Source organism: Sapajus apella, unplaced genomic scaffold (genome assembly GCF_009761245.1).
Source record: "Sapajus apella isolate SASKATOON/1434 unplaced genomic scaffold, GSC_monkey_1.0 scaffold105, whole genome shotgun sequence".
NCBI lineage: Eukaryota > Metazoa > Chordata > Mammalia > Primates > Cebidae > Sapajus > Sapajus apella.
The window spans coordinates 4455443-4471488 of record NW_022437045.1 but is presented as its reverse complement, the minus strand read 5'-3'; the positions used below and the strand labels follow the sequence as shown (position 1 = coordinate 4471488).

Genomic DNA, 16046 nt, shown 5'->3' with positions numbered 1-16046 from the left:
TAGTCCATACATGCTGGGTCCATCCTGCAGACCCTGGCCAAGCATCAGATGAAAGGAGTGCCCAGACACAAGTATGCAGTGTAAGAGCAGCTAGGGAGCTACCTGGCACTAGTGGCCAAAGAAGAGAGCAGCCTCGAACAGCTGGAGCCAACACAATCTGTGAGTAATTGACATTGTTCCCTCTTTCAGGGAGCAGTCACAGAAGGTCAAGGGTCAGTTTCAGGACAACATAAGTAAACAAGCCTATTTAAGATAAATTCCCCTACACGTCCGTCCTTGTACCCATTCTTTGCCCTCTCTCTCAGGGTAAGAGAACAGCTGGCTTCAGCTTATTCTCCCCCCAAAGCTGTGCAGAGCCTTCCCACCTTTCAGAAGGCCTGCTCCTTTCCCTATAGCTTTTCCCATCACTCTGATCAATCTCCTTCACATAAAGGTCAGCCTTCATGGAAACAGAAATGGTGGAGAAGAGCAGAGAGGATGTCCAGCAGAGATGGCAGCAGTGGGGAGAGCCTGTGGCATCAGATCTCTCCCAATACTAAACCAAATTCAGGGCTCCTGGAAGGTCCTCTAGGGCTGAGGCAAAGTGGAAGAAACAGGCTTAGTTTCAGGGCCAAGGAATGGGTTGGAGAAGCCTGCAGTGAAAAACCAGGTGGCAAAGTTGGAGACCAGCTGGAACAACTGGAGAACAAACAGAGAGAGGTAGACACGTGGCTGCCAGGGTCAGGGCAGGCCTCTATCCTGCCCCCGTGCTCCACGCTAGGATGGAAATCAAAGTTACCAAGCTTAGGTCCCAGGGCCTCTTTGAAACTGGTTATAACACTAAGTAGAATACAGGGCCTCTGGCAGGCTCCTCCCAGGCAAACCATGACCATACAAAATACAAGGCCATTTGTAAAGTAAAAGTGAGTATTTATTTTCACAAGCCACGGAGTATAATGACCACAAAAATTCATTTTGAAAAATGTTTACCTCTACCAGGTGCAGTGGCTCACACCTGTAATCTTGGCAATATGGGAGGCTGAGGCAGGAGGATCGCTTGAGCTCAGGAGTTGGAGGCTGCTGTGTGCTGCAGTTGTGCCACTGCACTTCAGCCTGGGTGACAGAGAGAGACTCCAAGTCCAGGGGAGAAAAAAAAAAGTTTAACAATAATTTTTAGATAAAGGCAATGCTTTTCAGGTTTAAAATTCTGTCATTTCAGATTTTCTGTCATTTCAAATGTTGTCTTCCCAGATTTGAGAAGAGGATTTGTCCCCTCTTTTCTCTCCGAGTAGCATCTAAGGTTCTGAGGGAGGATAGAGCAACATGAAATCTGGGAGGCTTCCCCTGGGCACTTTGGAGATAATCTGGGCCTGGCTGTCATCCATGGAAACATACAGTGACATCTGGTCCCTGGGTGTGGGCACCCACACTGGCTCTTGGTAAGTTGTTTAAAGCCTGTGCCTTGCTAGGCCCTTTCCATTCTTTGTTCCCTGGATGGCATTTAGGGTTTTCCCAAGCAGGGTGTGCAGACTTTGTCATCCGGTTTGTCTCCCATACCATTATCCAGAGTGTTTCTCCATGGTTTGCTGTGTTTTATGTCAATCAGATGTGAAATGAAGCCAAGTTAACCTCTATTGTTCAGTCCCTATGCTTAATAACACAGGGTCCTGTCATCCACCCTTTCCACTCTGCCATAAACTCGCACCAGCTTCCCTGTGTCAGAGGCTCTTCCCCGGCCAATGGAGAATAGATGTAGTGCTAGAGGAGCCATGATAACTCACTCAGAAAATATTCTTGCCAAATCTTCATTCTAACATCTAGACTGCAGCTTTCTTAAGGTGAAAAGCCAGAAATTAGACATGGTTGTTTTTCATTTGATCCACACAGTAAACAGAGGGGATGATCAAGTTAAAGGCTGGTTACACGGAATGTATGTAGTCATCCCCCAACATCCTGGGCAGATGCTCGAAACCGCTGATAGCACCTAACCATATATAAATCATGTATTTTCCATCTGTCAATAAATTGACCAAGTGACTACCTGGGAGGTAGCAGGGACAGCATAGATATGCTGGACAAAGGGATGATTCACATCTTGGGCTGGACTGGGCAGGATGGCAGAAGATTTCATTGTGCTGTTTGGAATGGCACACACTTTAAAATGAATGCATGGTCTATTTCTGGAATTTTCCATTAATATTTTCAGACTGCTGTTGACCATGGGTAACTGAAATCAAGCAATGAGAAACTATAGATAAGGGGGGACAACGCTATGTGTTGGGGAAACACATACTGTATATAACGGATGACATGGTGCAGTGGATACAATTGGCTCTAAAATTTTTAATGCTCTATTTTTCAACTTTCACATTCTGGTATTTTGTGTTCCTGTGATTTCTCTATAGCCTTATTTTTGAAATATATTTTCAGAAAATAATCTGATAAATACAACCCTACTAAAGTTCAAATGACTTGCAGCACTTACACATTGTTCTTTCTACATGTAATTTGATTTGAAGAAAGAAAATTCTGAGACAAAGGAGTAATTTTCCCTAAACTTCTCAGCATCAGTGAGTGACACAGATAATGAGGTTTTGGAATTAAGGGAGATTGTCCTCAATCATACCATCTAGATCATTACTTGTTTTGCATTATATTTGCTGATATTTTTAGATTCCAGAATGAACTCGAATAGGTAATTTTAAAGAAAAAGTTGACATGTATTATAACATTATTTGCATCAAATCACTGATATGAGAAGAATACAAAATCCTGAAAATAAATTCAAATTTTCTAAAAGAATTGAAAATGTTTGTATATACTCTAATACATATGCTTTAAATATATAAACTTTTAATATGCTATGCAAATATACATATGTATATACATCTTATGCAAATGTAGACTTTTAGCAAAAGTATAGATGTATATAAAGTGTATATATATATTACATATGTTATAGATATATACATGAATATATATGTATAATATATAGAATACATTGCATATACTTGTATATATACAATACATAATACATTATACATTAGGTATATAAAATATATATACACAAATATGTATTTACTAATACAAGTTATTGAAAGATATTGGACTTAAGAACATTAAAGAAAACATGTCATCCTAAATATCTGCCAAACAGAAGGATCTAGGGAACTGACAAACTTTTTTTGTGAAAGACAAAATAGTAAATATTTTAACCTTTGAGAGCTGTGCAGTTTGTTGCAACTATTCAACCTTGCCGTTGTAGCACAAAAGCAGCTATAGAGAGTACATATATGGTGAACTTTTTATGTTCCAATAAAACTTTATGGGCACTGACATTTAAATTACATACAAGTTTTGGTCTGACCAGGTGGCTCACACCTGTGATCCCAGCACTTTGGGAGTCTGAGGCTGGCAGAGCACTTGAGCTCAGGAGTTCCAGACCAAAGCCTGGAGGTGCGCACCTGTGATCCCAGCTACTATGGGGGCTGAGGCACGAGAATCACTTGAATCCAGGAGGCAGAGGTTGCAGTGACCCAAGATTGCACCACTGCACTCCAGCCTGGACGACAGAGTGCATGAGACTTCGTCTTAAAGACTTTAAAAACTTTGTCTTAAATAAAATAAATAACATATAATTGTCATGTGTCATAAAAAGTTCATTTAATTTTTTTAATCATTTAAAAATATATGAACACCATTCTTACATTAAGAGACATAAAAACAAACAAAAATAAACAAACAACAAAAAATGAAAAACAGAGGTGCCAGCCTACTTAGCTCACAGCCCGTAGTTTCCAGACCTCTGATCTAGACTTATCCACTCAGGATTACCATGGTAGACATTGGCTAGCTCTCAGGACTGGAGGTGACATAGAGTGAATTAGGCAGGCAAAACCATCACACAAAGAGGCAGAAGAGCACAAGCTTAGGCATTTAGTTCATAATAAGAATGTGGACACTCTATTAGTATTTTGCACTAAAGAAAACCAAAGGCAAATTTTGATTTCTACTAATATCCTGAGCTTGAAAATCCCTTCCATCTAATTTTTTTGCATCCAGTATGCTTGAGTTTAGAATGCCAGTTTTATTTCCCCTGCTCTTGGTTCTGTTGGTGAAAAAAAGGGGAGAGGAGATGTCAATATTTTTATGAGTTGTCAATTTCCATATCTGAACTGCTCGCATCAAAATGGTGACAGCCACAATTACAGAATATAACTAATTCTGAACGGAAAGAATGCTGACTCAAAATCAGACAGTCTATCTTCTGTCTGATTAAATATTTCATATTTATTTTTAACCACCTGAGTGGAAAAAAATCACTTAAACTTTCCGGAGATAAGTTTACTTGTTTGTAAAAGGAGGATCTTGAAGACTTTTCTACAAATAAATGAATGATAGTTCCCCTTATTACAAACATCACTTTACTGAGAAGACCTAAGGTAAAAATATACTTCTCCAGAAATGTAGGCAAATTATAGAAGAATATGTCAAAGTACGAAAAAGGCAGATTTAAGCAGTGATTTCACATTTGCATTTTTGTATTTATTTACTAAGTTTTATGGTGACCGAGAATTCAGGATAAATTCAATTGCAGCACTTTTTCTTATGTTTATTTTTTCTGGAAGCATCCATACATTAAGCCAGTTAAAGGGCCTCTGGTTTACAATTCATTTCCTTGAAAGAAAAGAAAAGAAACACAATTTTATGAAATCTCTGAATTAAAACTTCAAACCTGCAGATGGTGCTATGATCCCATGTTGAAACTGTTTTGCTTTTAGTTTAAATGCGTAAGAGAAAATGCAGTTCTTTGAGTTACTTTTATTCAGAGGTAATAAAATTGAATTATTTCTTTTTATTTTAGTTGATTGTTATTATAATAGAAGCAATTGTCATTTCTATTGGGAAAAGGTATTATAGTTACTCTTTGTGAATGCTAAGTGCTTGCTTAGGCCAAATAATAATCAGCTTTACATCTTTTTTGTTTAAAATTTTTCTTCTTATCATTCAGCAGTGATTTGTCTGTGACCCTCAATTAAATTGCTTTGCTGTTGCTGCTCTTAAATAAAATTGGGCCACTAAGAATTGGATGATGAAGAGATAAGGATAAAAAATTCCATATGAGAACCAGTTCAACCTCTAGTTTGTAATAATCAGGTAAAAAAAGATTTCCTGGAATTAAGCCACAGGAACTCTGGCTTAAGTCAGAGCTGTCAGCTGGGAAACAAATTTCCAGACATTTTGAAATTTAATTCATTTAATTTTTCTGGTAACTGGATTAGAAAATATGATTAAGCATAGCAGGATATTCTTTTACTGGATCAGTCTGACTTTGAATGAAGCAAATAGATGCTAACATCTTCAAGTAGAAGAAAGAGGACTGTAAAGCTGTTCTTCCTTATGAAATTTACAAACAAAATATAAAAATAATACACATGGCAGAAATTCTTTAAAATAAAAGGAAAAAGAGCATTTCACTCTGTTGTGTAGGACATTTTTCATGTGGCTTCATTTTTACCTTTAACTCTGATTGAATGTGTGCTAGGCTACCTTTAGTTAAAAATCCACAAATAGAAGTTAAGTATTTATCAAAGTACTATATAAATGCTTTTCAACTAATTCTTTGAACCCACCTGTCAAGTGATTGAATCAGAAATAATCAAAACTGGTTTGAGAATGTGTGTGTGTGTTGGGGGTGAGGGTAAAAAACTAATTCTACATTATCCAAAGACTTATAAAAAATGATGAGGAAAACCTTTAAAAAGAAAAGATAATTAGATTTCTTAGGTATACGGTCTGACAATTTATTTATTTATTTATTTTTTGGATCATTTGACACAATGTATATAAAAGAGCATTGGGAATTATGCCATTTTGTACAAATATGAAATAGCACTACTTCTACTGCTTTCTACAACGCTGCACATATCTTACTATGTTAGAGACTTTCTGAAATATTTATCCTGGATTAGTTTCAACAAAAAGGAAATGTAATACTAGAAAGGTGAAAAATTATCTCTAGGGCTTCTAAAATTAGAATAGATTTCAAGAAAGATTAAATTTGGATCTATATGAATAGCATAAAAATTAAAAAGGATTAAGAGAATTGATACTCTGTAATAAAGTATAATTGTACATTTATAAGCATAATGCACATAAGTGTTTGTTGCTTTCTGCATTTGTTTCTGCATATGGAGTCTTCATTTTTCTGAAAGAATCCCAGTGGCCCTGGCTATAACACTACAATCATTTTCTTATTTCACTACAATTAATTAAAGGCTGAAACATTTCACATTGAGCTTGCTACTTTTTTTTTGTTTAAAGAAAAGTAAATTTCCTCTTATCTTACATCTTGAAGTTACTCACTATAAACTTATATAAATTAGACGTAATGACAATTAAGTAAGAATTTCAAGCTCTATTCATCCCATGGCCGTCATACTGTGACGTCTTTCAGAGGGCTTTGTGATTGCTCAGTCCTAAGTATAAGCCCTATAAAATGATGGGCTTGAAATGCTGGGCAGGGTAGAGTGAGAAGCACTAGCAGGCAATAACAGCCAACCCTCAGCCATTGCAAAGGGCAGAGAACTAGTGGAGCCTTCCTCTTTCACCCAGGACTTCAGCACCTAAGACAGCTCCAAGACCAACCAGAACTCGCAGCTCCGGGAGAACAGGACTAGGTGAGGTAAGTGAAAACTTTGCCTTTTCTCTTCTTTTTCCCTCCTGCCTCTGGAACTTTTCTCACAAAATATTGAATTTTTCCTCTCTTTTGAGAAGAATCTTATAGGGCTCTTCTTTTGCAACAGCAAAAAGACAAGTTTCTTAAGTTACCTAGTAAAGATAGAAATACTTCAATTTCTCTCATATAGATAGATTGTCTGACTTCTTTTGTTTGTAAGATGCTTTACCCTGCTTGCTCCATTACTGAATACTGATTTTTAAAAATAATACATTCAAGTAAAGTTTACTTGTATGGAGATTTTGACTGAAAAGTCCAGTGGGCACATTTGCTTTTGAAATTTTCAACTTGTTTTTAAAGTGCTGTGTTTTTTTTTTTTTTTTTCTTCTTTCACATGTTGGTTAAATGAGCCTAAGATGCATTAATTTTTTTCTTTATCTAAATTCTGTCATTTTTATGGGCAGCAAGAGAAACAGACCTTAAACTCCTAAGTTTTTAATCTAGAAATTAGAAATGAAATGTGTAAGTTGATTAAATGCAAGAAACACAAGGTTTGCTTTTAATATATATTTTCCTTTTATGGAAAAATTTATTTCAATGACAATATATAATTCAGTAATATTTTGAGTATTAATATTCACTACTAATTGAGTGAAGATGTTCAAATCCAGGAGTAAGGAACTAAGTTTATATTAATATCTATAATTGAAAGAAGAAAAAGAAATGTACATACAAAATCTTTTTTTAAATTATATGTATATATACACAATATATTTATACATCTGTACACACAAGAGCAGAAGAATTATTAAATAGATGATACCCCAGTCTTATATCAATCAGATACTGAAATCTCAAAGCAGAGGAAAATAAATGTCTTGAAGCTGTTTCCTTAGTCAAAAAATACACTGAGCTTGGATGTTATATCCCTGTTATGAAAAGATTTTCCTCAGGCTTATTTCCAGCACTATAGAAGTATGGCATTTATTAGATACTGGGCCCAACCATGGTGCCAGACAGCAGGTGAAAGGGATTCTAATTTTTATTCAAGCACCTGTCACTGAGAGAAATATTGATTTTCAAAAGTATCATCTTGCAATTTAACTCCTTCTACAAGATGAAAATTACTCTTTACAAACTCTGCAAGAGCCATTGAAAATTACTGCTGGACACTCAGAATTACCTTGCTGGTAACATCTTTGGAAGAACTGAAGTGATTCTCTCTCTTTAGAGGCACAGAAATGGACACCAGAAATAAGGCCCAGCTCCTGGTGCTCCTGACCCTTCTGAGTGTGCTGTTCTCACAGGCGTCAGCATGGCCTCTTTACAGGGCCCCTTCTGCTCTGAGGTAAGCTCCCTTTCCATTCAGACAGCTGAACACTCCTTCTTCATCTAAAGGGGAATTTCCTATACATTATGTTGGACAACTAAACAGTATAAATTATATATTATTTATTTAAATTTTTGGTTGATGTGTTGAGTGAGTGTTTTTTGTCAATGTCAGGTCATTCTGAGTCCTGCAATTCACCTTCAGGCCATGAGAAACACTGTCAGTGATTAGTTTTATGGGCTGGGTGGATCACATTCCCAAACATGGTGAAAGGAGGCTTTGACTTTCTTTTCATTCAAAACCAGTTTTAGATAAGTAATAAGCTTTTATCCATTGTTATCTCAAGTCAATTTAATTTCTGGCAGAAAAAAGAGCTGTTTAATTGCCAATCACATTTTAGTTCATTTTCAAGATTAATCAGTAAGTAGTCATAAGATTCGTACTTGATTAGTGAATCATGTATAAAATCATGTTGCACAGAAATCTATCTAGGTAGAGCCAATTTGCCAATATTAAATATGGGGTAATTGATCTATTGAGATACACTTCCCCAATGGGTAAATTTTGATATACTTTGTTTGAACCATACATCTTTAGTTTTATTGTTCTATATGTTATATTATATATCAAATCTATAAAGTATAGCACAACTCATATTTAAAACTTTATTACTTTTTTATGCTGAAAGAGTAAACAGTAAATGAAAACTAAATTAGCTTGAATTTTCCTTTCAGTTTATGGGCACCACTACATCTAAAGGAAAAAATAGTAATTGGATTTTTGTTGTTGTTGTTTTTGATTTGCTCATTCCTGATTTTTTGCTTAAGGCAGACTTAAGCTCAATAGAAAGAATAATCTTTAGCTATTAGTGTTCTCTGTGAAATCTGTTTAAATCCAGCTCCTATGTTGCTTTGATAACTAAATAAAATGGTTCTATCTGAATAGTTCTATCACAACAGATGAACAATCACAAGAATGCTGAAATTTGTGTTGATTGCTAAGCTTCGGACACACAAAGGACTACTTGCTAGTGACTACCATCTGCCAAATCACTGAAAGATACACAAGTGTCAAGGAGCTGACACACTCCTTGGAGGCTTGCCCTAACAATGAAAATCTGCACACAAAATTATAATAGTAGTTGTGATTAAAACATGGATGCATCCACAAATATAGTCATATTCCATATATACATATGACTTTTTAGTCTTTCAGTATAATGTTGTACAGTATCCCTCATTAAAGTTGTGTTAATATATAAGATTAGAAACCAGAAGGCCCCACAAATTTTATTGAGTTCAAATTCATCTATGGAGACATTCTTTCAACTTCATCAATACAGAGAAATATATCATGCCACGGTAAATCTGTGAAGCAAGCTTGGGGGTCTAGAGAGAGAGAGAAGCAGTTAACAGTCATGTATTCAGAGATATTTGGGACAGGTGATACTAAACATCACCAAATATATACATTGTTATCAGTTCTCATTCAATATTAGTTTTTTCCAAGTTTCTATTTTACATAAAATCTTTCTACATTTGAAATTTGACTTTGCAAAGTGAAGATATTCTTGGCATAGTAAAGTACACCAAAGAAGTATAGTTTGCTTAATGCTCTGTTAAGACTGAATTGAGTTGCTCTTACGTTTTGTGTATTTAGCTAATAAACGTTATATGACATCTACTTTATAGGATAATCAGAATTTCCTATTTATGCTCTCATTAACTATATGAGCCATTAAGTCAAATTATGCTATACTCATATTGTGAATGGGTAGTACTTCACAAGAGTTTAAGAATCTTATTTTAAATGGTTGCAGAACCATAAGCACTGTCTTCTGAGAAAGGACCGTATTACACTATTACACTTCTCATGTAACTATCCCTATCAGGCTGGGTGACAGAATACCTTTTGAGGGAGTAGATGAACCTGATCAAGTTTCATTAAAAGAAGACATTGACATCTTGCAAAATGCATTAGCAGAAAATGACACACCTTTTTATGACATATCCAGGTGAGTTTGTTTTTATAAAACTATCCAGTGAGTTTTATTTTGGAAAATATATTTTAGAATTATAAATGTGCTAGTTTTACCTTACCATGAAGCTATTCCTATAACAAAACACTACAGGTTTACATGTGGCATGGCTTCATTCATCCTGATTTATTGCAGCTCTTATAGCTATACATGATTTTCATACAGAAAGGTTGTAACAAGCCAGCATGAACACATCATTCACTTCCATTCTGTTGTACATAATTTCAGCATCACAGATTGTATCAATTCTGATAAAACTACAGCATTTAGAATTCCAATGATGGAAGAGTTGCAAAGAATTTCATCTCTATATAAAGAAAAGGTATCTGATAGTTAGAGCTGTTCATTCACAGAGCTGCTTGTCTAAAGCAGCATTTCAAGTACAGACCAAGTAGCTCTATAGTACCTGGTATAGACAAAGTATAAAAGGCTCTTCATTTGAAACAGAAAAGGTGGGATGATAGGCCTTAATGTCTTCTCATCTTATAGAGATTTCATTTACAAATACTTTGGGGAAAAAATGGTGTACTGGGGTTTATGAACTTGCCAAAATCAGGATATTTTCCCATTGTGTATGTCTTTATTCAGTGGAGCAGACATAAAGCACCATGTACATATAGCAGCTAATTTAAATATATCATATTTTACACCAGTATTTCTTAGAAAAAAAAAGTTATAAGGATTCTACCATGGAGGAATATTGAAATGTGCTTCTAGAAATGCCTATTTCTTTAATTCTTCAGTGTCTTAGGCTAAAATATAGGGTATATCTTGATATAAGTGACTAGAATATCTCTTTTGTTAGGTGTTAAGATATCTCCTTTTGAAGTTGAGTTTTATTGAGAAGTTTTCATAATAAATCCATAATTTTTTTATTATTCAATGAGCCACAATGTTCTAGAAAACCATTTATAAAATAATAGCTATTTTTTCTTCTTTTTTTTAGAAATGCCAGGCATGCTGATGGAGTTTTCACCAGTGACTTTAGTAAACTCTTGGGTCAACTTTCTGCCAAAAAGTACCTTGAGTCTCTTATGGGAAAGCGTGTTAGGTAAAGAGAATGCATTATTTTTATAAAATATGTTATTATTATTCAATCTGAATATTGTATTTTTACTCTTGACAAGTTGTTTACCTTGTTCAAAATTGAAAACTCATTGATAATGTTTAATTTAGTTAACTTGTATTCTTCAAAAATGTCTATCAAGCCCATGGATTAAGACTTTTTAGTAATAATACCATGCTAATTGACTGCAGACATACAATTTTCTCAAGTAGTAATCATTTACTAATCTGCAATCAAATTGAACAAGACTCAATAAAACAATCAAGAAGAGATAGTATAGACTGAAGTAAATTTTAAGGTCAACTATAGTATTTTCTTTTACTTCCTGCTCAAACTCAATGGAGAATTCCAAATGGTCAACAGTCAAATATGTAGATGATACTGCTCAGGGTAGCATAGCTTCTACAGAAGTAATTATGTTTTAAAATAAATTTTCTCCAAATGGCAGAACACAACTTCAGCTATTCCCAAATTTCATTTTTGGATGAATTATCTGCTCAGTTGTTCAGAATGTGTCATAAAACTGTCTCAGGTTGTGCCAAAATATGGCAGATGTTCCTTGCTTCTCCTTCATCCTTAGGTTTAGTTGTATTTTTCTTTTAGTCTTTTTATGATAGAAAATTAGTTGGGTGTTGGAATTCCTTTTTATGTGGCTCCAAGAAACTTGGAACATGTATGTATTTACCATTTATTGTGAAAACTCTTTGATTTCCTTTTCCTCACGTTTCTTAGCAGTAACATCTCAGAAGATCCTGTACCAGTCAAACGTCACTCAGATGCAGTCTTCACCGACAACTATACCCGCCTTAGAAAACAAATGGCTGTAAAGAAATACTTGAACTCAATTCTGAATGGAAAGAGGAGGTAAAGAAAAAGATAACTTGCTAAAATGAGAAATTGTGACTGACTTTCGAAATATAAGCTGCACGTGAAGACCGCTCTATCTCACTGTCTATACTATGTGAAGTGGTGATTCTCAACCTTGGCTGACATTAGACTACTCTGCAGAATTTTAAAAATGCTGATATCTGGGCCTTCCCCAAAACTAATTGCCAGGAAATCAGTGTCATCAGTGGTGTCGCCCTAGACAGTCATTTCTTTTAAGAGAGGCCCAGTCGACTTTACTATGCTTCCAGCATTAAAAATAATAACTATAGAGACATGTAGTCTGAATCTAGGAGCAAGTTTCATCAACAGTGATGGTTTTAAAAACATGTAAAGCATAGTCAATTGCAATTTGGTAACATGTGGAACTCACTTCATGTGCATGTTCAATACTCTTATTTAATCAAATTAAACCATTAGGTATTTTGTATATTTAGATTCTGTAAAATCTGTATCTCTCTATGGTGTGTAAATATTGGACACAACACATAAACAATGTAGTGTTCTCTCTTTTTATTCCAATTGTTTTTGTTTAAATGATGAGTATTAAGGATAATTCTGTTTTGATACGAACTGACAAAATGACCCTCTTTGCCCATTAGATAATAATCCTGTAAGAATAATTTTAGAGACTCTAAGATTGAGGAATAATCCATAGGTACTAACAAACCTCAAAGATAATTCCTTAGCCCCAATACACTTTCAGAGCACAGAGAACAGCACAGTCATTATGTCACAATAGTTTCTTTAGAACCTTTCTCATCTGAGAGTCTTAACATGCACAAATTTTTTTCTGGTCTGCAGCAGTGAAGGAGAATCTCCTGACTTTCCAGAAGAGTTAGAAAAATGATTTTGAAAAGCCTGTTGGAGCAAAGCTGATGACAACTACCCAGTGGTGGGTATATTTGTGCATTCCTTCTGTATGCTCATGTCAGTCCCTGATTATATAAGTAGCTAAGTCGCTTAGTAAGAAACACCTTAGGATTAAATAGGTCCTCATCATGAAATCTCATCCAAGAAAGGCACTTCTACAGCAGTGAATCTCAACAAGTAAACAGCTTAAAATGATTCGTGTAATTATTTGATCTTATGAAAGATAGCACTCAAAATAAGCAAATGTTTTGAGATCTGAATAGTGTTCCTGACTTACTCGGGGTTGTTTCTATTTTTGTATCAAGATGAAAAAACAGAGGAGGCTAACTCACACTTATAAGAAAAATGGGCTTTCCTTTTTAGAATCAACTCATGCTGCTTTTATTAATTGAAGGGTTAGTCCCACAGTTGACCGCCAGCACCTTGCCTAATTAAGTACAGGCAAATACCACCGAATTACAGCATGTCTCATTATTATGAAAATGTCAAGGCATTCTGGGTCTAACTATGTTCCTCGAAACATAGCAAACTTCATACAGCAAAAGTAAAATTTAACTTGTTTTACCTATAAGTTTGTTTTACCTATCTGACTCTATTTTTGCGCTCTCTGTAAACATTTTTTTGAGCAGAAAAAACATGGATAGATTTTTTTTCTTTGTGAAGTAATAAGTTTGGTATCAAAATTGATTTTATATAAATGTGGGTTCGAGACATTCTTTTCTGAGTTATGTTACATTAATATTTACATTAGCTCATAAAAATCTATAATATGTAGCAAGTGCTTAAAGACATTTCTTGCAATCACCATATCAAAGGTTAGCGGATTTTAAAGGACTTTGGAGTCAAATATGTTTGCTTTGTGGGCCATCTAGTTTCTGTTATAATGACTTAACTCTGCTATTGCAGCACAAATGCAGCCACAGATAGATGTAAAACAAATAGGAGTGGTTGTAAACAAAACTTTATTAATAAAACCTGAAGGTGAGCCAGATTCCAATCCCTAACTAGGTTAAGGAGATTAAACTCACCCATGCTCAAAGTAAAGTCAATTCATGGTCTTACCTCACGGTCTTTCCTGATGGGGTTATATAAGGCTTTCAAGAGTCATCGAGTGTGGACAGGGTGTCTGGAAAGATGCCTGCCTAATTGACTGTTTTTTTTCCACTAATTACCCTTAGATCTCTAAGAGAAATGCAGAGCAGCAGTGTGGCCCACATCAACTCTTTATCTTTCATAGACATTTCAGAGAAACAAGTCCCTTTGCTCAAAGAAGAAAGTTAATTACATCTAGCTTTTTTGAAAGAGTGTTTATAAGACGCCTTCTTCATCAAATTAAGAAACACAGTAGGCACTAAAATATAAAGGAGAATTGATTAATCATACTGTGTTTTGTAAGTGGTAAGATCATTTATGAGATTCCATCCTCCATTCTTCTTTGTTTTTTGAATTGGTGGCTTTGGACGAATTCTTTGAAGAGGAAATCATGTGGGTCATCCACTTGTGAAAATTACAAGTGAATCATTATTAATGGTTAGTTAGACGTCTGTTCACATTCCAGTTCCTGTCTGATAATCAGTCTTCTAGAAGCTGCTCTCTTGATTTGTTCTAGGACGTGGTCTCCTGCCCCAGGTTGTTAACAAGGGACAAAGAGAAATAAGTGTTTATCAGATAAGTAAATCAGTATATGAAACTAAGATGCTAGAAATAAAACGTATTTTTATGCCTAAAGCAACAATTCTTTCTTTTTCAGAATTCTTGAAGGAAAACGACACACAAAGTAATTAAATTTTGAGTTCTACATAAGTAATTCAAGAAAACAACTTCAATATCCAAACCAAATAAAATATATTGTGTTGTGAATGTTGTGATGTATTCTAGCTAATGTAATATCTGTGATGTTTACATTGTAAATATTATTTGAGAGTTATAAATTTTGTCTTTAACTCATAAAAAGCCTGCAATTTCATATGCTGTATATCCTTTCTAACACAAATATATTTAGTGATAAGTAAATTCTAGGTTAATTCCAATTATATGAGACTCTTTTGGAAGAGTAGTAATAGAACAAAATTGATATGTTTATTTATAGAGTGTACTTAACTATTCAGGAGAGTAGAACAGATAATCAGTGTGTCTAAATTTGAATGTTAAGCAGATGGAATGCTGTGTTAAACAAACCTCAAAATGTCTAAGATAATAACAATGAAGATAAAAAGACATTCTTCCAAAAAGATTTTCAGAAATTATTATGTGTTTCCATATTTTATAGGCTATTTTGTTTTTAATGGTATTTTAAAATCTCAAATTTGGACTGCTAATCACCAAAGGGTCTCTCCTGATAGTCCTGATAGTCTTTCAGTTAAGGAAAACGACCCCTGCTTCTGGCATTGAACCTTCCCTTTCTGCTTGTGTTAAGTATGTGTAAAATGTAAAGTGAATGAAACACTCAGTTGTTCGATAATAAATATTTTTGCCATAATTACTCGGAATATTGCTTTGGTCATATGAGCTTCCTTCAGTGAAAGTACATTTGGAGACAGAATTATTTTTCCAAAATAATTTCAAGAAATCAAATAGAGAAAATAAAGACCTTTGATTATCATTACAGATATTGTTTTGCCTGATTCTTTTCTATGATCCAGCAGTAACTTATTTTAGCTCTGAAGTTCTAGGTACTAGATGGCTTTTGTAGTATTTGATCGTGTGCAAGTTCTAAAATAATGGTGGTTAAATAAAAGAGAAATTTCTCTCTTACATAAGAAGTAAGATGTCAAGAGTTATTATGATGGTCCTGCTCATCAAAGCCCTCAATAACATACACTTGGGTTCAGCTCATGCCTTATCTCTAAGGTATGGCACTTTTCTTCATGATCCAAAATTACAGTTAGCATGCCACCCATCCTATATGCATTCCAGACAACAGGCTGTAGGAAGAGGCACAGGAAAAAAAAAAGGGAGCAAATAATACATGTAGGTTCTCTTTGAACTAATATCCTGACTTCCCCTTGACTAAAACATAGTCTTATGGAGGCAGTCATTTGCAAGAGAGATTGGGAAATGTAGTATGTTTTCTTTGTTTTGTTTTGGTTTTCTGGATGATCATGTACTCAACTTAAAACTAAGACTCTATGAAAATAAAACAAGGAAAGAATGGATTTATGCCGGGATTTAAAAAAAGTCCAGGCTTGGATCTTAA

General features: G+C 34.8%; 1 protein-coding gene across 2 annotated transcripts; it reads left to right on the top strand.

Moving 5' to 3' along the window:
• The first annotated feature begins 6404 nt into the window (after nt 1-6404).
• VIP (vasoactive intestinal peptide) lies at nt 6405-15454 on the top strand. 2 transcript variants are annotated; one of them, XM_032258812.1, is made up of 7 exons: nt 6405-6664; nt 7890-8006; nt 9880-10002; nt 10973-11077; nt 11828-11956; nt 12782-12872; nt 14601-15454. In XM_032258812.1, exons 2-6 carry the CDS (start codon nt 7900-7902, stop codon nt 12825-12827), a joined length of 510 nt encoding a protein of 169 aa, XP_032114703.1. In that variant the 5' UTR covers nt 6405-6664; nt 7890-7899; the 3' UTR covers nt 12828-12872; nt 14601-15454. The 2 variants fall into 2 exon arrangements, with proteins under 2 accessions (XP_032114703.1, XP_032114702.1); XM_032258811.1 differs by having other exon boundaries at nt 11825-11956.
• The last annotated feature ends 592 nt before the right edge of the window (nt 15455-16046 follow it).

Bases quoted from the DNA above. Each gene is read 5' to 3' on its own strand.
- VIP (XM_032258811.1), top strand. From the start codon at position 7,900: ATGGACACCAGAAATAAGGCCCAGCTCCTGGTGCTCCTGACCCTTCTG. The intron at 10,003-10,972 runs GTGAGTTTGTTT...TCTTTTTTTTAG, and splicing joins CCTTTTTATGACATATCCAG to AAATGCCAGGCATGCTGATG. The intron at 11,957-12,781 runs GTAAAGAAAAAG...TCTGGTCTGCAG, and splicing joins ATTCTGAATGGAAAGAGGAG to CAGTGAAGGAGAATCTCCTG.